General features: G+C 33.2%; 1 protein-coding gene across 4 annotated transcripts; it reads left to right on the top strand.

The window, feature by feature from the left end:
* The first annotated feature begins 1,043 nt into the window (after positions 1 to 1,043).
* LOC148622750 (ceramide kinase-like) lies at positions 1,044 to 18,388 on the top strand. Of its 4 annotated transcripts, none has more exons than XM_088572903.1 (12): positions 1,044 to 1,173; positions 3,779 to 3,967; positions 4,260 to 4,388; positions 5,704 to 5,767; positions 6,319 to 6,464; positions 7,736 to 7,810; positions 9,333 to 9,482; positions 10,088 to 10,157; positions 11,035 to 11,087; positions 15,840 to 16,021; positions 17,489 to 17,632; positions 18,100 to 18,388. In XM_088572903.1, the coding sequence occupies exons 1-12, from the start codon at positions 1,089 to 1,091 to the stop codon at positions 18,187 to 18,189; spliced, it is 1,377 nt and encodes a 458-aa protein (XP_088429029.1). In that variant the 5' UTR covers positions 1,044 to 1,088; the 3' UTR covers positions 18,190 to 18,388. The 4 variants fall into 4 exon arrangements, with proteins under 4 accessions (XP_088429029.1, XP_088429031.1, XP_088429027.1 ...); XM_088572905.1 differs by having other exon boundaries at positions 17,489 to 17,643; XM_088572901.1 differs by having other exon boundaries at positions 3,779 to 4,015.

The raw sequence follows: 18,388 nt of genomic DNA, 5'->3' as shown, positions 1-18,388 counted from the left end.
CTTTATCTTTTCCGATAATTTAGTGTTCACAATTGATACGTTAAGGTCTATCAAACATTTTGGGGGTTAAAATGCGTTGTTTTATTGTTGTTGTTGTTTTCGTTTGTTTTTTTGGTTGTGTTTTTTTTTTTTCAAATTGTTAAAAAAGTTAATCATAAAGTCTTAAAGATCCGGAAATCAAAGGAACCAAAATTACAGCGGAAATCAAAGGAATGTAACCCAAGTATAAAATCAATGTTTTTTTTTCACTTTCATCTCGAGATGTAAGGATCTCGAGCTTTTTCATCTGAAGTTGACAAACACCAAGTTTTTTTTATGTAGGTAAAAATCTCCCATCTTGCAGGAAAGATTAATCAAGGAAAAAAAGATTCTAGCAGAAATCAAATTTAAGGGACTTAGTCCAGGGACAAAGACCAGACATGGAAAACTGACTAACACAATAAGGAACACAAAATTAATAAAATAACATATACAAAGTAACAAAAGTATATGACCTACTCGGACTCCACTAAAATTGGGAGCATGGACCAGGTGCACCGATAGGGTAAGCGTCCTCTGCTTTTCTAGAAACATTCACCATGTTGCTCATAAAAGTTTTGTCTAGGGTAGAGGAAAAAGGAAAGGTAAACTATGATACGTTGGAAAAAAATCAGTTCTCACGGTGCAGATGGACAACCGTGATGATCTTCTAGTTCAAGACAGTTAGTGAAGACTTTCAATTACCTACTTTCACCTGTTTCACTGCTAAAGTAAATGTGTCTATTTCATAAAATGACCATATAAATTAAGCGCCGTCATTACTAATTCAATAGTGGAGTTTACCCAGCAAAAGCGGTATTTATCTCGGGCTGTTTCAGTTCAAAGTGGTCAGAAGTCACAGTCAATCGACTGTAACACATGCAGAAAGATTAATCTAGTTCCCTGGACAATATCATAAGCGATCCTAGGATCGCTAAAATAAAATATATTATGTTATGTCATGTTTGAGAGAAACTTGTGGAACGAAAATATTACCCGGGCTTCCTGGTTAACAGAAAGATAAACAAGATTTATCTCCCTTTCTATCGGACAAATGTGGACAAGGAAAGATGGTTGTGGTGAAAGTAAATGGTATTGACACAAATATAAAAAAAGCGGAAACCGGATTCGTGATATCTTCAAATTATAATGATGGCAAGTAGTATCTTAAATGAAGTGTTTTTATTTTAAATGTATTATATAATATATATATATATGTCATTATAAGTGAGAATCAATTACACACAAAATCTCTACGGATCAGTCTTGCAGATAATTTACCCATCAAGTAAAGTGTATAACATATTTTAAAAAAATAAGTAAACTGAAGCTTTTATTTATGTGGAATTTCTAAGGACATGTTGAAAATGAGTTTCTCGCAAAAACATATTGTAGTCCATAAAGATCAGAAAGAAAAGTAGTCTTGAACTATAAATAGCCTTTTCTCTACTTTCACTTTTGTTTTGCACTCATCAAACCTACCTTTTCAGAGGAGAAGTTTTTTTTATTATAATGTTAATTTTCTTATCAAAAAGTTTGTCATCTAATAGTGTTATGTTTGCTCTATTTTATAAGTTTTTTTTAACAAAACATTAGTTTGTAAAAGTATCATGTGTCTGACTAGGCATTGCAAATTGAATTTGAATTTTTTGTTTTGCCTTTCAATATTAATGTAACCTAACAGCATTACAAAAACAGAAATAATGCCACTCTTCATCCTGTGTTTATGTCCTTTAGAAAGTAAAACCGAAGTAGATGGAGGAGGTAACACACAATAAATAAAGATCTGATTAACAGCAGGATGTTAATTTGCATGTAACAGCACATACAACAACAATCAGGAAATTTGTCATGTCAATAACATTGTATGTGTGCATATAAGATTACCCTGTATTTTTTTTTCAATTTGTTTTCATTGTTTTGCTAATGTTTTATAATCAGTTATGAAGTGTGTGGAACCTGTCCATGTTAGGAACGCGGCCGTACCGGTTTATTGATTTTTCTCAAAACATATCACATAATCAAGGGAACTAAGATCCTAGCGAAAATAAAATAGAATGTAATCCAGGGACAAAGACCAGACATGGAAAACAGACAACACAACAAAGAACATAAAGTAAATAAAATTATACATACAAAGTAACAAAAGTAAATGAGCAACTCGGACTCCACTTAAAGTGGGAGCATGGACCAGGTGCACCGATAGGGTAAGCATCCTCTGCTTTTTTAGAAACACCCTTCGATTTGCTCATAAAAAGTCAAGTCTGGGGTAGACGAAAGAGGAAAGGAAAACTATGACATGTTGAATAAATCAGTTTCCATGGTGAGATGGATACTAACTATTGCTAAACATAAACATAAGCCTGTTTATCTTTAAATTAATCAAAATCAACTATAACAAAAAATCAATAAATCTTGATTGCTCTATCTTAAAATTTAGAAAAAAAAACTCAACATTTGTTTTCATATGTTTTTGAAATAGATAGTTTATTATTGTTTTCGAACCTCCGTAAAAAAGTTTCTGACCAACGAACTCATTCATGAAACAAGTCAATACAATCGTACATGTAGGATCAGATTTCCAATTAATTCTCTCATGTTAACAAAGTAACCGAATTCCGGCGTTGAAACCGTGAAAACTGCAATTGGGGTCAGACACGTAGCCTTCAAATGTTTAAATTACAGCTTCGTCAACTAACTAAGTTTATGTATCCTGTGTTTTTTCCCACGACAGAATGATTCTGTCAAAACAGATAATAACCTTTTAATGTACAACAAGCAAAATAAAATGTTAAATTATCAGCGCAAAATAAGATATATATAATACGTGTGTAAAACATTTGACATAAAATTTCATTTTGTTTAGTTCATCAAATGAAAAAAAGACAAACTTAAATTATCTATGTGTGCAGCACTTTATTTTACTTGATATATATTCATAACAAGAGGCTCCAAGGAGCCTGAATCGCCCACTGGTTAAAGTTTGTCTTTTAAGGGCAATAAATTTGACAAGGAGTTGTCCAACAATTTTGACTCAAGACGACGTTAGTAGGACGATCATAAGGACCATTTCAGCGATAGAAACTATCGTTCCATCTATTATAGTTTTCAAGATATTGGCTGAAAACTGTATATAAAAACCTGTCATTTTTCATCTTTGAAAGGCAATAACTCTTACAAGGAGGCACCTGACAACTTTGATCCCTGAAGACTTTTGAAAGCCTTATGATAAGAGTCATTTCAGCTATAGAAATGATTTTGCTAAACCTAACAATTTTGGAGATAAATGTGAAAAAGTACTGTCGGACTCTTTGTTCTATTTTAAGTAACAGCAGCCATGTTTTTCGAAAAAGTCGAAAAAGGGCAATGTCACCAACATGGCTTAACAGATTAAAATAAAAAAATTGATAAATCTTATCATGTTGAACACTTTTACCCCAAGTCAGAATCAGAATTTGGCTAAACGAAACGGTTTTGGAGATATATGTTCCATTTTAAGTAGCGGCGGCCATGTTTTTCGACGCATTAAAAATTCCCACATCAGTTCTATGCATGATACCCAAGGACCATTCATACCAAGTTTGGTTCTTTTTGGTCCAGTAGTTTAAGAGGAGAAGAATTTTGAAAAAGGGTTAACGACGACAACGGACGACGACGGACGCCTAGTTATGGCAATAGCTCACATGGACTATGGCTAGGTAAGCTAAAAATGGTAAAGTGTGTATTAATAGTCTTTAGCTGAATCTTCGTTTTTTCACAGTGAAGACATTTGCTTTTGAGGATATCATTGGTTTGGAAAAGAAACAAAATGGGACAGACTGTATTTTACACTATATTAAAGGCCATCAATTCCCTAACCACAAACTGTCGAAGGAAGTTCTATCCTTCACCACCGACAAGAAGACATTCTCAGATTTCCAGACAGAAGTCAAAGAAAAAATTCAAATTGGTAACATTAAAAAAGAAATAAAACCAGTTACAACAATCAGTGCGATAAGTAATTTTTTCTCGAAGCTTCAATGCGATAATTAGCGTCTTTATACAAGTTTTTTTCCTCAGTGGATTAACATGTACAACGTATTTTATATAATAAATTTCTTGTTGAGAATAAAAGTAAGATTACAGTATTATGTATTTAGAAGAAAAGTGTGATTTATTCGTAAATTGAATTGAAGAATCTGTTTTGTGTTATAAAAGAATGAAACGATTGGTCACAATTACTTTTTAAATATCAATAACAGAAACTGAACGACCACGGAAGCTAGCATTGTTTGTCAACCCTATTGGCGGTAAAGGGAAGGGAAAGAAAATTTGCGACCAAGAAGTTGTTCCTCTTCTGAACTTGGCTGGGATACAAACTGATGTTATTGGTAAATCATACAAACACATAGTTTGAGAAAACTGCATGCTAGCAATGATTATTTGTACCGGTATATTAAGTATATATACACACTTAGCTTTACCACACATGTGTCTAGCTACAGTGTAGTAATCGTTGAGAGAATATTTAAAGATATAAAAGAAAATGTGTATTTAGTGAGGTTTGCTTACAAAGTTACTAAGTTCTAGACAAAAATATAAACAAGTTCTTGAAAACGCACAGGAGTGCGTTTTTATCATGTTCCGTATATAAAGAAGATGATGTTTTCAAAATGCTGTTTTTTATCGACAACATATTTGTCCAGAGTGGTGGATGCGTTTTTTATCAAACGGTTGGCATTCCAATGGGAACAAGTTGTGTTCCTCTACTTGCTAACCTACTCTTTCACTCTTATGATCTGATCCGAAAGAACATCGTTTAACTACTTCCTTTGATTACAGCTTCCGCTATATAGATGACGTATTATCGTTAAACGATCATAGTTTAGGGGATTCAATACATCGCATCTTAAGAAAATAACTTGGGATAAAGGGTACTACAGACACTGTGGTCGGCCTCATATTTTGACCTACACTAAGAGATTGGTGGTAAAGAAAAACTATTGACCAAACTTTACGACAAACGTGATGACTTTTCATTCAGAATTGTCAACTTTCCTTTCATTTGTGGCAACATCCCTTCAGCACCTGCGTATGGAGTTTTCATATCACAACTCGCACGTAACTATGCCGTAACTACGCAGTTTTTTTTTATCGCGTTAAACGTCTTACAATTAGGCTTTTAGAACAGTGTTATGTTGCTACAAGATTGAAGTCATCACTACAGAAGTTCATTGTCGTCATCATGAACTCGTTGATCTTTACGGTGTGTCCATCTGCACCATGAGTACTGATTTGTTCAACGTGTCATAGTTTTTCTTTCCTCTTTCTTCTTTCCGGGACTTGACATTGACGAGCAACTCGGCGGGTGTTTCTAGAAAAGCAGAGGACGCTTACCCTATCGGTGCACCTTGTCCATGCTCCCAGTTTAAGTTGAGTCTGAGTTGCTCATTTACTTTTGTTACTTTATATTCGTTTGATTTCCGCTGGAATCTTGGTTCCCTTGATTACTCTACATGAGTATTTTTGCTGCACATAAAGCAAATTGTTTATATTATTTGGTGTTCTATATGTCATAATCGATTATTAACTGATATAAACGTGTTTGGTATTAAGATTTAAACCAAAAACTCTAGATGTTTAAGGAATTCAAGAAGGTCGTGATTCTTAAAATGAAGCTTAATAGTGAACTTTTCCCCTCTATAGTTTCAGAGAGAGCTGGCCATTTTAAAGATCTTGCAAAAAGTTATGACTTCAAAAGTGTTGATGGGTAAGTCAATCGCAGATTCAAAATCCTGGAGAAACCCTGAATCAAGTATCACAATCGTCTGTTAGTCCCTACTTCTGAGTACAAGAGTTCATCCAACCATCAGTCAATTCATCCGTGGATACCATATAGTTTTTAGCACAAGATGTTTTCATTGTGTCACCGTGTGATATAGTTAGTTAGAATTTAAAAAAAATTTGAAATGTACATTTCAAAGAAGATAATTTAATTCATTGTTCTATTTTAAGATCAAAATGTCGTAAAATATCCAAGTTTTATCAGCAAACTGAAAGTTTTCAATTATTATTACAGCGTAATATGTTCTATATAAAGCTTTTGACGTGATAATTTCAAATGAGAACATTGCGTCAAAACTGATTTGTAAACGAAATAATGCCAATTTTGAACAAAAACAAAACATCAAATCTTACCCTATCATGTTCACTGTGGTATTTTTTGTCTGGGCTTAAAAATCGCCCATTCTCTTGTTTTCCTTATACTGTTATTTTTACTGGTAAATAAAGTAAGTAATATGAAGGATTTGAATCCGACAGTTTGGTTATTATGGGTGGAGATGGTACTGTATCAGAGATCATGAATGTACTTATGAGAGAGACACAGATGAAAGCTGGTATAGACTTTAATGACAGTAACAGGGAAATTAAAACAACAGAGTTCCCTATTGGAGTCATACCTACAGGTAAAATAAGAAAACATTCTTAATAATTTATTCAGCAATACAATACAACAGAAAACGTATGGCTTTCGTTAGATACGAATAAATGTTTGCTCATTATATGGTTACATCTTGAAAGTGTTCTGTATTACGACTAGAGGTTCATGGACTTACCTAACACTTTTTCCTATTTTTGTTGTGACTTTTTTTTTAACAGAAAACTGTCTCTTTCATTAACTTATCATATACAATGACTTTATGTCTGTTTTGTTTTTTACTCATAATTACTCATATTATACTCATTAACAACAAAAGTCACCACTATCTCAATACACAATTCACGATTTTTTTGTTCAGGTATTAATGTGAGACCTTCAAAATGACATTTTTACCATTATTATGTTTTACTACAGTCCACCGCTGAGGTCTTGTATGGTTGTCTACGAATATTGAAATATTTCCTCACAGTGAATACTGTTGTGCTCACCAACTGATTCAATAAAATCCACGATGAATTATATGATACAAATAAACTAATCTTATGTTTCAATTGGTAACTTCCGATAAGCAGTTTTAGGTCTTAATCCAAATATTAATTGCATACCATAAGAAACCAAAACTAACTTTAAACTTCGTAAGATATCACATACTATTATGGGAAGGTTCCCGAAAAGGCCAGAAAAAACGCAGATAAGACGTTTAAAATATACTTATTCGTTAATTGGCGTGGCAAAACTTTCTGCCTCGTTTGTTTATAAATAATAAATACCATTATCATTAAACATGCGAAACATAATATGTATGAATGCTTGTGGAGACTGCCTATAGATATTGTCGGGTTCTTAGTAGTTAAAATAAGCTCATCAAAATATTATATTCCGAGTCAATATATTGTTTAACATTATTTTTTTTTACTTTCTAGTCACGGTCTCTATATTCCACATTGGTCAAATATGTTGTGATAATTATCAGTTTCAACCAAACAAACACAATGGCATACCACTTTTGAAGAATCACAGTTGACAATAATTGTTTCTATTTCCATGAAAGAGAAATCAAGGAAACACAGATTCTAGCGGAAGTCAAAAGGAATGTAATCCGGGGATAAAGACTAGACAGGGAAAACAGTCATAAACAGCAAAGACCATGAAATAAACAAAACAACATCCACAAAGTAACAGAAGTCGATGAGCAACTTGGTCTCAAAGTGCAGAGTTTTCAATATATATAAATACATATATTATTCAAAACATGTTATGTAGTATTTATATTGTAGAGATTGGCACTTGTTTCAGGATCGGCATGTGGTGTTGTAAAGCTTGCACATGGTGTAAATGATGTCATAACGTCAACATTACACATAATAAGAGGTATTTGAATCAAAATTATTATTATGAAGTATAATGTTTTACTAATTGATCCTAACAAAAACGTATAAACTGTAACAATAAATGAAGTGAGTGTTTGTGTCATTGCAAATAGACTAGAATAGTTGAAGGTTATTTTTAATATGTATACTATAACATTTTAAATGTAAAAAGCTATGAACATGATGGTCTTTTTAATGAAAAATGATTTTTTTTTAATCCTGTGTTTCATAGTTTTATTGACACAGAAGTTTTAATGTGTGTCCTTAACACCAAAATATTTGAAAAATTACCCCCTGTTGTCTTTAGAGCTAAATACCTACTTTATTTAAAATATCTATTCATGAAAGGGTCACCACCCCCCAAAATAGTAAAACTGTGATACAGGGTAAACCAGTCGTCAACCTTCCTTACAGTGCAACCTTTAAACAAAAACGTATAAACTGTAACAATAAATGAAGTGAGTGTTTGTGTCATTGCAAATAGACTAGAATAGTTGAAGGTTATTTTTAATATGTATACTTTACAAAAACCCTACCAGAAGTGGTTGACTGATTAGTTTATAATCTACATTTAAGCCTGTAGCCTACTGCATATTATCACAGAGCGACTATTTGTAAGGGTAATCAAGGGAACCAATGTTCTAACGGAAATCAAAAGAATGTAATCTAGGGACAAAGACTAGACATGGAAAACAAACAAACACGACAAAGAACATAAAGTAACCAAAGCAATACATACAAAGTAGCATATAATTAGATGAGCTACTCTGACTCCACAAAAAACTGGGAGCATGGACCAGGTGCACCTTAAGGGTAAATTTGTAAATTTACTTTAAATATATTCAAATCATGTAGTTATAGTGTAATATAACGTCCGATTCTGATGTTCATGATTCCTTCTTTTATTTTGAAGTTTCGGTATATTTTGACTACTTATAATAACGCCAAGGTAAGGTTGTCACATAAATTAATTTAATTTTGGTTTTGTCATGTCTTCGGATTATTGCTCTAAATCACAGTGACAGTGACATGTTTATGTAACTCTCTTAGATCATGGATATTTATTATCCTTCAGTAATGAGTAGTTTAAATTATTTCTACACTTGAGATAGTTAAATTAAGTTTTTCAACATGGAAGCTGTAGCGAGCATTTTCAAATCCCTTTTCAATAGAGCGAGTGGCGAAACAATTTTAATCTAGAATTTGATGCAGGAGAATCGGTTTCTCTCATGAAATCATTAATAAACTAGGAGTGTGTAAATTGGCGCCTGGTGTTTGAACAATTCATGTGCATTTTTTTATCCCAGGTCTAGACTAAGAGAAAATGATTTAAAAGTGTATAAATTTCAGGATATGTAAATTTCATTTATGACCAACGAAATGTTGACACTAACCTATAAAAAACTTACAAATGAAGTTATTATCTGAGAAAATAAGCATGTATACTTAAGAAAGGTATAAATGTAAAGTATAAAAGAAATGGCTCATATGCGTATTGTTTTAAATCACCTAATGTTTGACAGGGAAGAAAGGAGTCTACAACACTATTGGATGTTTTAACAACAACAAACTGTTAGGGTATGGTGTAATATGTTACGGATATGCTATGTATGCAGATCTTCTGTATGACACAGATATCCATTTTAGATGGTTGCGGACCCTGCGATATGTCTGTAAGTAAGATTGTCAAAGTGAAACACAGGGAATTGCTCTTAAAATACTCATTATTATGCAACGTGCTGATTTCATGAAACAGGCAAAAATCTCAGATAAGCACCGAGTAGAAAAGAGAGGAAAACAAGGATGATCTCTAAATGGAAAATTTACAATATTATTTTTTTACTCATAAGGAATCAAGAACTATTAATTGGATTAAACTCATTACATTATACCCTCTCCCTTCTATGGGAACAATAATTTATAAATATAAACCAGGTCGCCAAGCAGGAGTTTAATGTCACCCGAATCTGAAATCAAATCCCACAATATGGCATACATATTTTAATTTTTTGTATAAAATATCAAGTGGGTATGGTATTTATTATCTAATAATACTGTAAGAAATTTGAAGACGAACGAAAAGACACACGGACGAACGGGAGGACGGATATCAGGGTAAAACTACACTGTACGGCTTCAATGTGGGCGTATAATAAGAAAATAATGCTCAAAGACAGAGAAAAACATTTTCCGGTAAACGAAATAAGAAACAAGGTAAAATTTATATTTCACACGAAAAGGCAAGACTAACAGGTATTTTTATTTTATTTTACAAAAGTTGTTCCTTTGTGGCATTTGTTATTGAAGTCACGCCGTACAGTTAATATAGAAATCACATATGAGTATCTGTAAGTATTTATTTATTTATTTATTTTTGTTTTAAGATACGTTTTTATAGTTTCTTTTCTCAGTTTTAGTGATCAGATACCTGACGATAGTCGATATTTCAATCGTTTTGTTGAGTAAATTATATTTAGATGCATGTGTAGGTGAAGCACTTTTAGGAAATATATCTTAGAGGTGAAAACGTGCCAATGCAGTGGTGGGATAAAAAACAAAACTCTGTACTATCTACACTCCATAACATAACTAAGGTATCTTTGTTCAGAACATTTTAATATTATAATATACATTGTAAGATGTTTTCAAAGAGTAATCAAGGGAACCAAGGTTATAGCGGTAATCAAAAGAATGCAATCCAGGGACAAAGACCAGACATGGAAAATAGACATACACAACAAAGAACATAAAGTAACTAAAATCATACATGCAAAGTAACGAAAGCAAATGAGCAACTCGGACTCCACTAAAAACTGGGAGCATGGACCAGGTGCACCGGTAGAGTAAGCGTAACCCGCCGAGTTGCTTATAAAAAATCAAGTCCGGGGTGGACAAACGAGGAAAGGAAACATATGACCAGTTGAATAAATCAGTTTTCATAGTGCAGATGGATACACCATAACGGTCTTGTAGCAACATAACCCTGTTCCAGAAGCCTATTCGTTAGAGTTCTAGCTCGATGCAAAAAGTCTGCGTAGTTCGGCAAGCTCTGGCATAACGTATGAGTTGTGATATGAACACTCCATATGCGGGTGCTGAAGGGATGTTGCCACAGATGAAAGGGAAGTTGACAATTCTGAATGAAAACTTTAGAAATAAGGGTACTCAGTGCCGAACAAATCCTTTAGTTGATACTTTGTTAGTAATACTATCAATTTTTTTCAGAAATGGAAGCGAACCTAATGATCTATGTGAGTCAGAAACGACCTCATTGAAAGGTATTATTTTTTTTTACTTTATTGTTTTAGCGCTCTGAAGTATTATAGCCTGAACTGCAATTAAAAAAAAAACTGGAGTTATAACATTTCACCTGATGATTGATAAATTGAACAAATAAACCTATGAGTGAAATCAGGTAAACTTAATTCGTCTGCTATTGGCATTTATTTATGTCGATTTATTTGTTGCCTTTAAGGTAGTAGACCGGGGGTACCCCCAACATTTTCCCATAATCTAATTTACTTCAATTTGTACATGATATTACACTAATTGTGACGCATCATTCGTCATTTTTTTAAAGAAAATTCACCATGCAGATTTTGAAGAGTGAAAATTAAAACATTGCTATGTTTAGAAATCTGAGTCATTAGCCAAACTGAACCATAACTGGTATTTTTGGTTCATATTCACTTTAAAAAGATTAATATATAATTTACATGAAATTTTATTTTATCCATTTTGGAGAAGAGATACCAGGCTTTTAATTAACCATAATAACAAAAAGGAAGGACATTGTTTTAGCTATTTGCTTATATAAAAACCTCTGTTTTGCGAAAAATCCATAATTCAATTTTCGAACAAAATTGATATTATATTGACTATTCATAAACAAATTTTCAGAAAAGTTCACCGTGTAGTTTTTTAATGGAGTCCGAGTTGCACATTTACTTTTGTTACTTTGTTTGTATGATTTTAGTTACTTTATGTTCTTTGTTTTGTTTGTCTGTTTTCCATGTCTGGTCTTTGTCCCTGGATTACATTCATTTGATTACCGCTGTAACCTTGGTTCTCTTGATTACTCTTTAATGATTGTAGGGTAAGGCATTGAGATATTGTTTTTAATAATTGATCATTAAGGCTAAAATCATGTTAATATTTAATGAGGTTATCAAATATCAAATTATGATGACTTATATTGATGAAAGAGCATTGCCGGGCACAGCTTGAGCCATAGTTCAATGCGGGATAGGGTCATATTCTGATCAAAGCAACAAAATGAAAACAGGAAGCTTAAAGTCTTATAAGGAATTTTAAAAACCTCTTAAAGGTTAAGGATTTATAAACTGGCAAGGTTATTGATTAGTCGTACTGTCTCATGGCAGAGATTATTTTCGTATTTCAGTTTGAATATTTTGTCTAAAGGAATCTTGGTTTGCAGAAGAAGGCATCATTTCAAACATTTTCCCACCTAATAAAAATGTATTCCTCGATGCCCCCATGTGAAACATTTGAAACATGTAATAAATACTTCAAAAGATCAGAGTTACTGTAACAGACATATTTGTTCTAGAAGTTGAACCCTGTCTTGAAAGAGTAATCAAGGGAACCAAGGTTATAGCGGTAATCAAAAGAATGCAATCCAGGGACAAAGACCAGACATGGAAAATAGACATACACAACAAAGAACATAAAGTAACAAAAATCATACATGCAAAGTAACAAAAGCAAATGAGCAACTCGGACTCCACTAAAAACTGGGAGCATGGACCAGGTGCACCGGTAGGGTAAGCGTCCTCTGCTTTTCTAGAAACACCCGCCGAGTTGCTCATAAAAAGTCAAGTCCGGGGTAGACAAATAAGGAAAGGAAAATTATGACCAGTTGAATAAATCAGTTTTCATAGTGGATATACAATAACGATCCACCAGTTCATGATGACGACCATAAAATTTCTGTAGTGATGACTTCAATCTTGTAGCAACATAACACTGTTCCAGAAGCCTATTTTTTAGAGTCCTAGCGCGATACCAGAAATCTGCGTAGTTTCGGCGAGCTCGGGCATAAGGTATGTGTTGTGATATGAATACTCCATACGCGGGTGCTGAAGGGATTTTGCCACAGATGAAAGGAAAGTTGGCAATTCTGAATGAAAAGTGATCACATTTGTCGTAAAGTTTGGTCAATAGTTTTCCTTTACCATCGATTTGTAAGTGTAGGTCAAGATATGAGGCTGACCTTACAGTGTCTGTAGTATCCTTTATCGCAAGTTCTTTGGGGTAGATGCGATGTATCAACTCCCGAAATTAGGATTGTTTAAAGATAATACGTCATCTATATAGCGGAAACTGAGATTAAAGGATCTAGCCAAACGATATTCTTTCTTTCGGATCAAATCAGCTATAAAGTCAGCCTCATAAGATTGAAGGAATAGGTCACCAAGTAAAGGAGCACAATTTGTTCGCATTGGAATGAATGCCGACAGTTTGTTGCAAAATGCGTCCACCACACTGGACAAATATATTGTCGATTAAAAGTTCCAGCATTTTGTAAACATCTTCCTCTGCATATTTGGAAGATGATTTGGAATTATTTCTTACAAAGTATGAGGAATCTCTACCAAGAACTATATATTTGTATCTAGGTGTACCATCTTTATTTTTTTGAAAAACAACGATGTATGATGTTTTAAAGTCGGGATTTTAACTGAGTATGGGGAATAGAAGTATTCAGTGTTGAAAAATAGGTTTTAATGCTATTATATCCAGATAATAGTCTTGAACTGATTGTCTCCAAAAGATCTTTCGGAATTTTCAGGATCCACATTGATTCAATACCGCTTCGGGAGTAACAAGTGTTGTGGTAGGAGTGCAGTCCCTCTTTGACAGTTGTGAGTATAGAAGTTAAAAGTTTTGAAAGAGGTTTGGTGGTACATTTTGTAGATCCAGCTATGAAACTTTCTTTGTATGGATCCTTGTGGAGTTTAGGAATCCAGTACATAGACGGTAAATCACAATCATCGTCCTTGGTAGAGAGACCAAAAGAGGATAGCATAGATTTATGGTTTTCCACAATCTCTTCTTTGGAGAGTGTGGTAGCAGTATAGGTCTTATCACTGCTATTATTTTCTACGTCTACCTCTGATAATAAACATTTGATGTAAAACGTTTTGCTAACAAAACCAATGTTGTTTTGGGCTTTGTCTGCTGGTACGACAACATATTTTTCATGTATAGTAGACAATATTTTTGCTACATCGGGGTCTTTGAAAACCGATGTAGCCTTGACACTCATTGACCTACTTAAAACTTTCATTCGTTTCAAAGTTAAAGACCACACGGCCTTTAACCTCTCTGACAGAGAATCAATGTCTTCTTGTTCTCGTTTTATCCATTTTCTTGCATAGTTCTCGACGGCATCCATAAGAACTTTCAAGTTATAATTCCAATTTATGGAGCGTGGTTCACGGTACTTGGGACCTTTAGAAAGGGTATTACGCTGAGATTCGTTTTCGATGATGGTTAAATCTCCCGTAACGACGTGATCAGAAGGACCATATTTGAATGGAGAGTTTTTGCAAGAACAGTCAGGTGGTTTAGCCTTGAAGTCCTCAATCTCGAGGTTCTGCAATAGCCTTTTATAATTGACAATTTTGGATGCAATGGGTGAAGTATAGGAATATGAAATAATTGGTATGGATTTGTCTTTGAAATATTGGGGAATTTTGTTGGTGACATTTTTGTGATGGAGGATGTTAGCCAAATTAATTGCATCTATACCTTTGTTGACAAACGGTAGTGGAAGAAATGATCGTTTTTCTTCATCTTGACTTTTCACACAAACTGGTTTAAAGAGTCTGTGGAAACCAATATCCAAAATGTTGGTAACAAGTCTGTATAATGATGAGGTTGGGTCAGAAACAGGATTGTCAAGACTTGTTTTGTAAAGGGAGTGTAGTAGAGTTAGAGGTATAGAATAAAGTTTGCTTCTAATGTGATGAAGTCCAAGAGGCTATTGCATGGACGGAAGCAGACCATCTATGGATACATCATGTAACTTAGGTGACGTATAGTGGCGATGGCCATGACTCCTTCCCGTCTTGGATTTTTGTCAAATAAATTCATTACATTTATGCTACTGTTATATTGGTTTGAAAGGCTTCCTATACTTTTAATGTTGTCATTGCATCCGTAAGGTATTGTAGTACCTAGTCTGCGTATCCAGTACTCCTCTCTTTCCCTACGATAGTTTTTACTTAGAAGGGGACTGTTCGTAGGATGGTATTTTTTTTTTCAAAAATACGAACTTCCATAGAGAGTATTGAATGATCTTGTTGATTAAAGTGTTGATAAACGGTCGGGAATTTGGTGGTGTTAATTCCCGAGCGATTCAATTTTTAATTCAACATTTTGATATGGTACAATGCGGTTCGTTTGAAGTTATTTCCCTTTAACATTAGTATCACTTTGAAGCTTGCATATTAGGAGTCATTCAAACGCTCTAGTGACTAAAATCGTTTCAATTTGGATTACCTCCCTTAGCACAGTTCGACTAAATTTGTCAAAAATGTAGATGCATTCCATTTTACATTCAAAAAGAAATATAATTCATGGTTAAGGCTTACTTCTTGTTATGCACAATTTTGCTAATTATAGAATATATGTAAAATTTAAATTAATTATTATTCTTCAGTAAGTAACTTAATGATTACATTTGAGTTATACAATTTGACTTGTACTTGTACGCATATACGAGTCAAGTATTTTTGTGTAATTTCTATCATAATCGATTCCGGTTATTTTTCTTTATATATCAATACTTTGAGTTGATTTATAGTTTCGTTTAAAATTAGTTCATCTGCGAACACAACATCCATGTAGTAGCATAAATGATCATGTAAAGTAAAAATGTTCTCACTGTAGAAATTGACTCTGTTTACTTAGAAGCAGGAAGATGTAATGCTAATGTTTTGTTTAACTTAATCATTTATAACATATTTTGTATCAAAATATTTTTATCGGTTTTTCTTGCACAGTTACTCGAAATAAGAGTATAATAAATGTAGTTGGAACAGCACATGACTTAGATTTCCAGGACAGACCTTACGACCAACAGCCCGAACTAAGAAATCAGTTCCAGTGTTTGGATTATCTTCAGTGTGGCCGGTTGGAGTTAATCAAACATTTCGCCCATCTTTACCATTTATCTATTGAGCATGTGAGTTGTATAGCTTTACCTCCTTACCAAATTTCGTGGTTTGACTTACTCACGAAAACAACAAAAATTGTTATCCCACGAACAACAATACTTTCACAGTATACTCAGTTTTGTAACGTTTCCAGGCGCGCCGTAACTATATACCCTTTGTAACGTCACGTAATTATATTTAATAGCTGAGTATACATTACGTTTTTGAGTTGAATACACTCATTGAAAGAACTAATATACGTCTTTGTAATTCCTGTTTTACGAAGATTAACACAATATATCCGCGACAAGTTAACTGACTATAAAGTTGTATAGTCTGTACCAATTTATAGGTGTCGTACATGCATGTTTCTGCATAAATTTATATGATTTGTTTTTGATATGATTAAGTACATTCTTTTACATACTTAATTCTGACATCATTTGGGTAAATTATAATTAATTTGAAAAATAAATGTAACAACAATGAAAATACTATTTACATTTTATCAATATATCAGACAAACATGTAATTTTTATTTTTTTTAAAATGACTATTTAATTTCAGTCTTTGAGTACATGTGGTTAGCTTAATTATTTGTCATAATTGTATCATCTTTTCATATTTCTATAAATTTGTATGTGTTTGGTAAATTTGTTAGAACATGTATTCCAACAAATCTTTATTTTTTTTTTAGTTTTTGCAAGTTTTTTTTAATAATAAGCATGGAGTTTGTGAACGAACTTTGTTGAAATGTGCATAATTCCTTATGTTCCCTTGTAGCAAAGTAAGCCTGGAGTTATATTGCTACATAATTGAAGTCATCACTACAGAAGTTTTTTGGTCGTCATCATGAACACGTGGATCGTTACGGTGTATCCAACTGCACCATGAGAACTGATTTGTTCAACCTGTCATAGTTTTCCTTTCCTCTTTCGTCTACCCTGGAATTTTAAGAGCAATTCGGCGGGTGTTTCTAGAAAAGCAGAGGACGTTTATCCTACCGGTGCACTTGGTCCATACTCCCAGTTTTTTTTAGTGGAGTCCGAGTTGCTCATTTACTTTGTTACTTTGTATGTATTGTGTTGGTTATTTTATGTTCTTTGTTGTGTGTGTCTGTTTTCCATGTCTGGTCTTTGTCCTTGGATTACATTCTTTTGATTTCCGCTAGAATTTTGGTTCCCTTGATTACGATGTCAATAGTCATAAAAATCTATACAAGAATTTACAAGTAAACAATAACTACATATAAGAAACAAACTTTAATTGTTAAACAACACAACACCCAATGTTTATTAATGCCTGCAATTAAAAGTGAGAAAACCAGGACGACACCCTTTCAGAGCTGGTTAAAGCTCTGTTTACACAAGTTGGAGCCCTTTGAAGACATTTATTGATTTAGATTTAAGTTATTTGCTGGAACGTTTCAAAAGTTTGGTTTTTTTCTATTGCAGTTTGTATAATATAACAACTTAATGTGTTGAACGTATTTTTAGCTTGAGTCTGTGAAGAAGTTTGTAACGTTTAGCCAAGTGAAATCTCTTCACATTCGAGCTACTGAGAACAACCCTCCGGAGGATAGAGATCTTAATTTACGGTTCAACATAGATGGCGAAACACACATAATGGAAACACCGGAGGTATACATCAAGTGAGTGATTTTCATCACTTTTTACTATTACATATTAAATACCAACATTGATTCAAGATTTAAATGCCTACTAGTAAGATAGAATTTTTAATGGTTTGTTTTTATAAAACAATGACGTATAAAGCATAGAAATGGTATATAGAAAGATTTTGTCGTCACCTTTTCTCTCATTTTTTAAGATCTCACATTGTATATTTCTTTGAAATAAAATTTTATGACTCAAACATTATGCAAAGGCTGTGAATAACCATGAATCGACGAGAAATATAGAAGTGAATAATTTGTAGTGTTTGCTCTGAGTTTATCACTGTTACAAAGGTAAATTCTTGTGCTATCGTCTGTTATTTGTATTTGTTTTAGTTACGATTTACTGCTCGTTTTTGCGCTCTATGATTTTTAAATATGTTTTTTTTTCACTTCTCAAAATTTGTAATTATAAGTTTTCAATTGTTGTAGACAGGTACCACGCAGCTTTACAGCGTTCACGTCCTACAAAGGCTCGAGACATTGGTAAAGGAGAGATTGACTTCGAGTTTATTTCAGTAACGTTTAACGTAGTTTAACATGAACGAAAATAAGTAATATTCTTTATTTGACGTATAGCTCCTGATTTATTGACCATTATTCCTGAAATGAAGGTTAAATTTTCATAGATTACAATATAACAAAAGACATATACACAGTAAACCGTGTTTAAATATCTTCACATTTGTATTTTATCAAATAAATAATGTATGATTACAAA

Source organism: Perna viridis, chromosome 3, assembly GCF_037379345.1.
Source record: "Perna viridis isolate PV_CMFRI_1.1 ecotype Kerala chromosome 3, ASM3737934v1, whole genome shotgun sequence".
NCBI lineage: Eukaryota > Metazoa > Mollusca > Bivalvia > Mytilida > Mytilidae > Perna > Perna viridis.
Note: the sequence above shows the minus strand (reverse complement) of the source record. Positions and strands in the feature narration are given on the sequence as shown.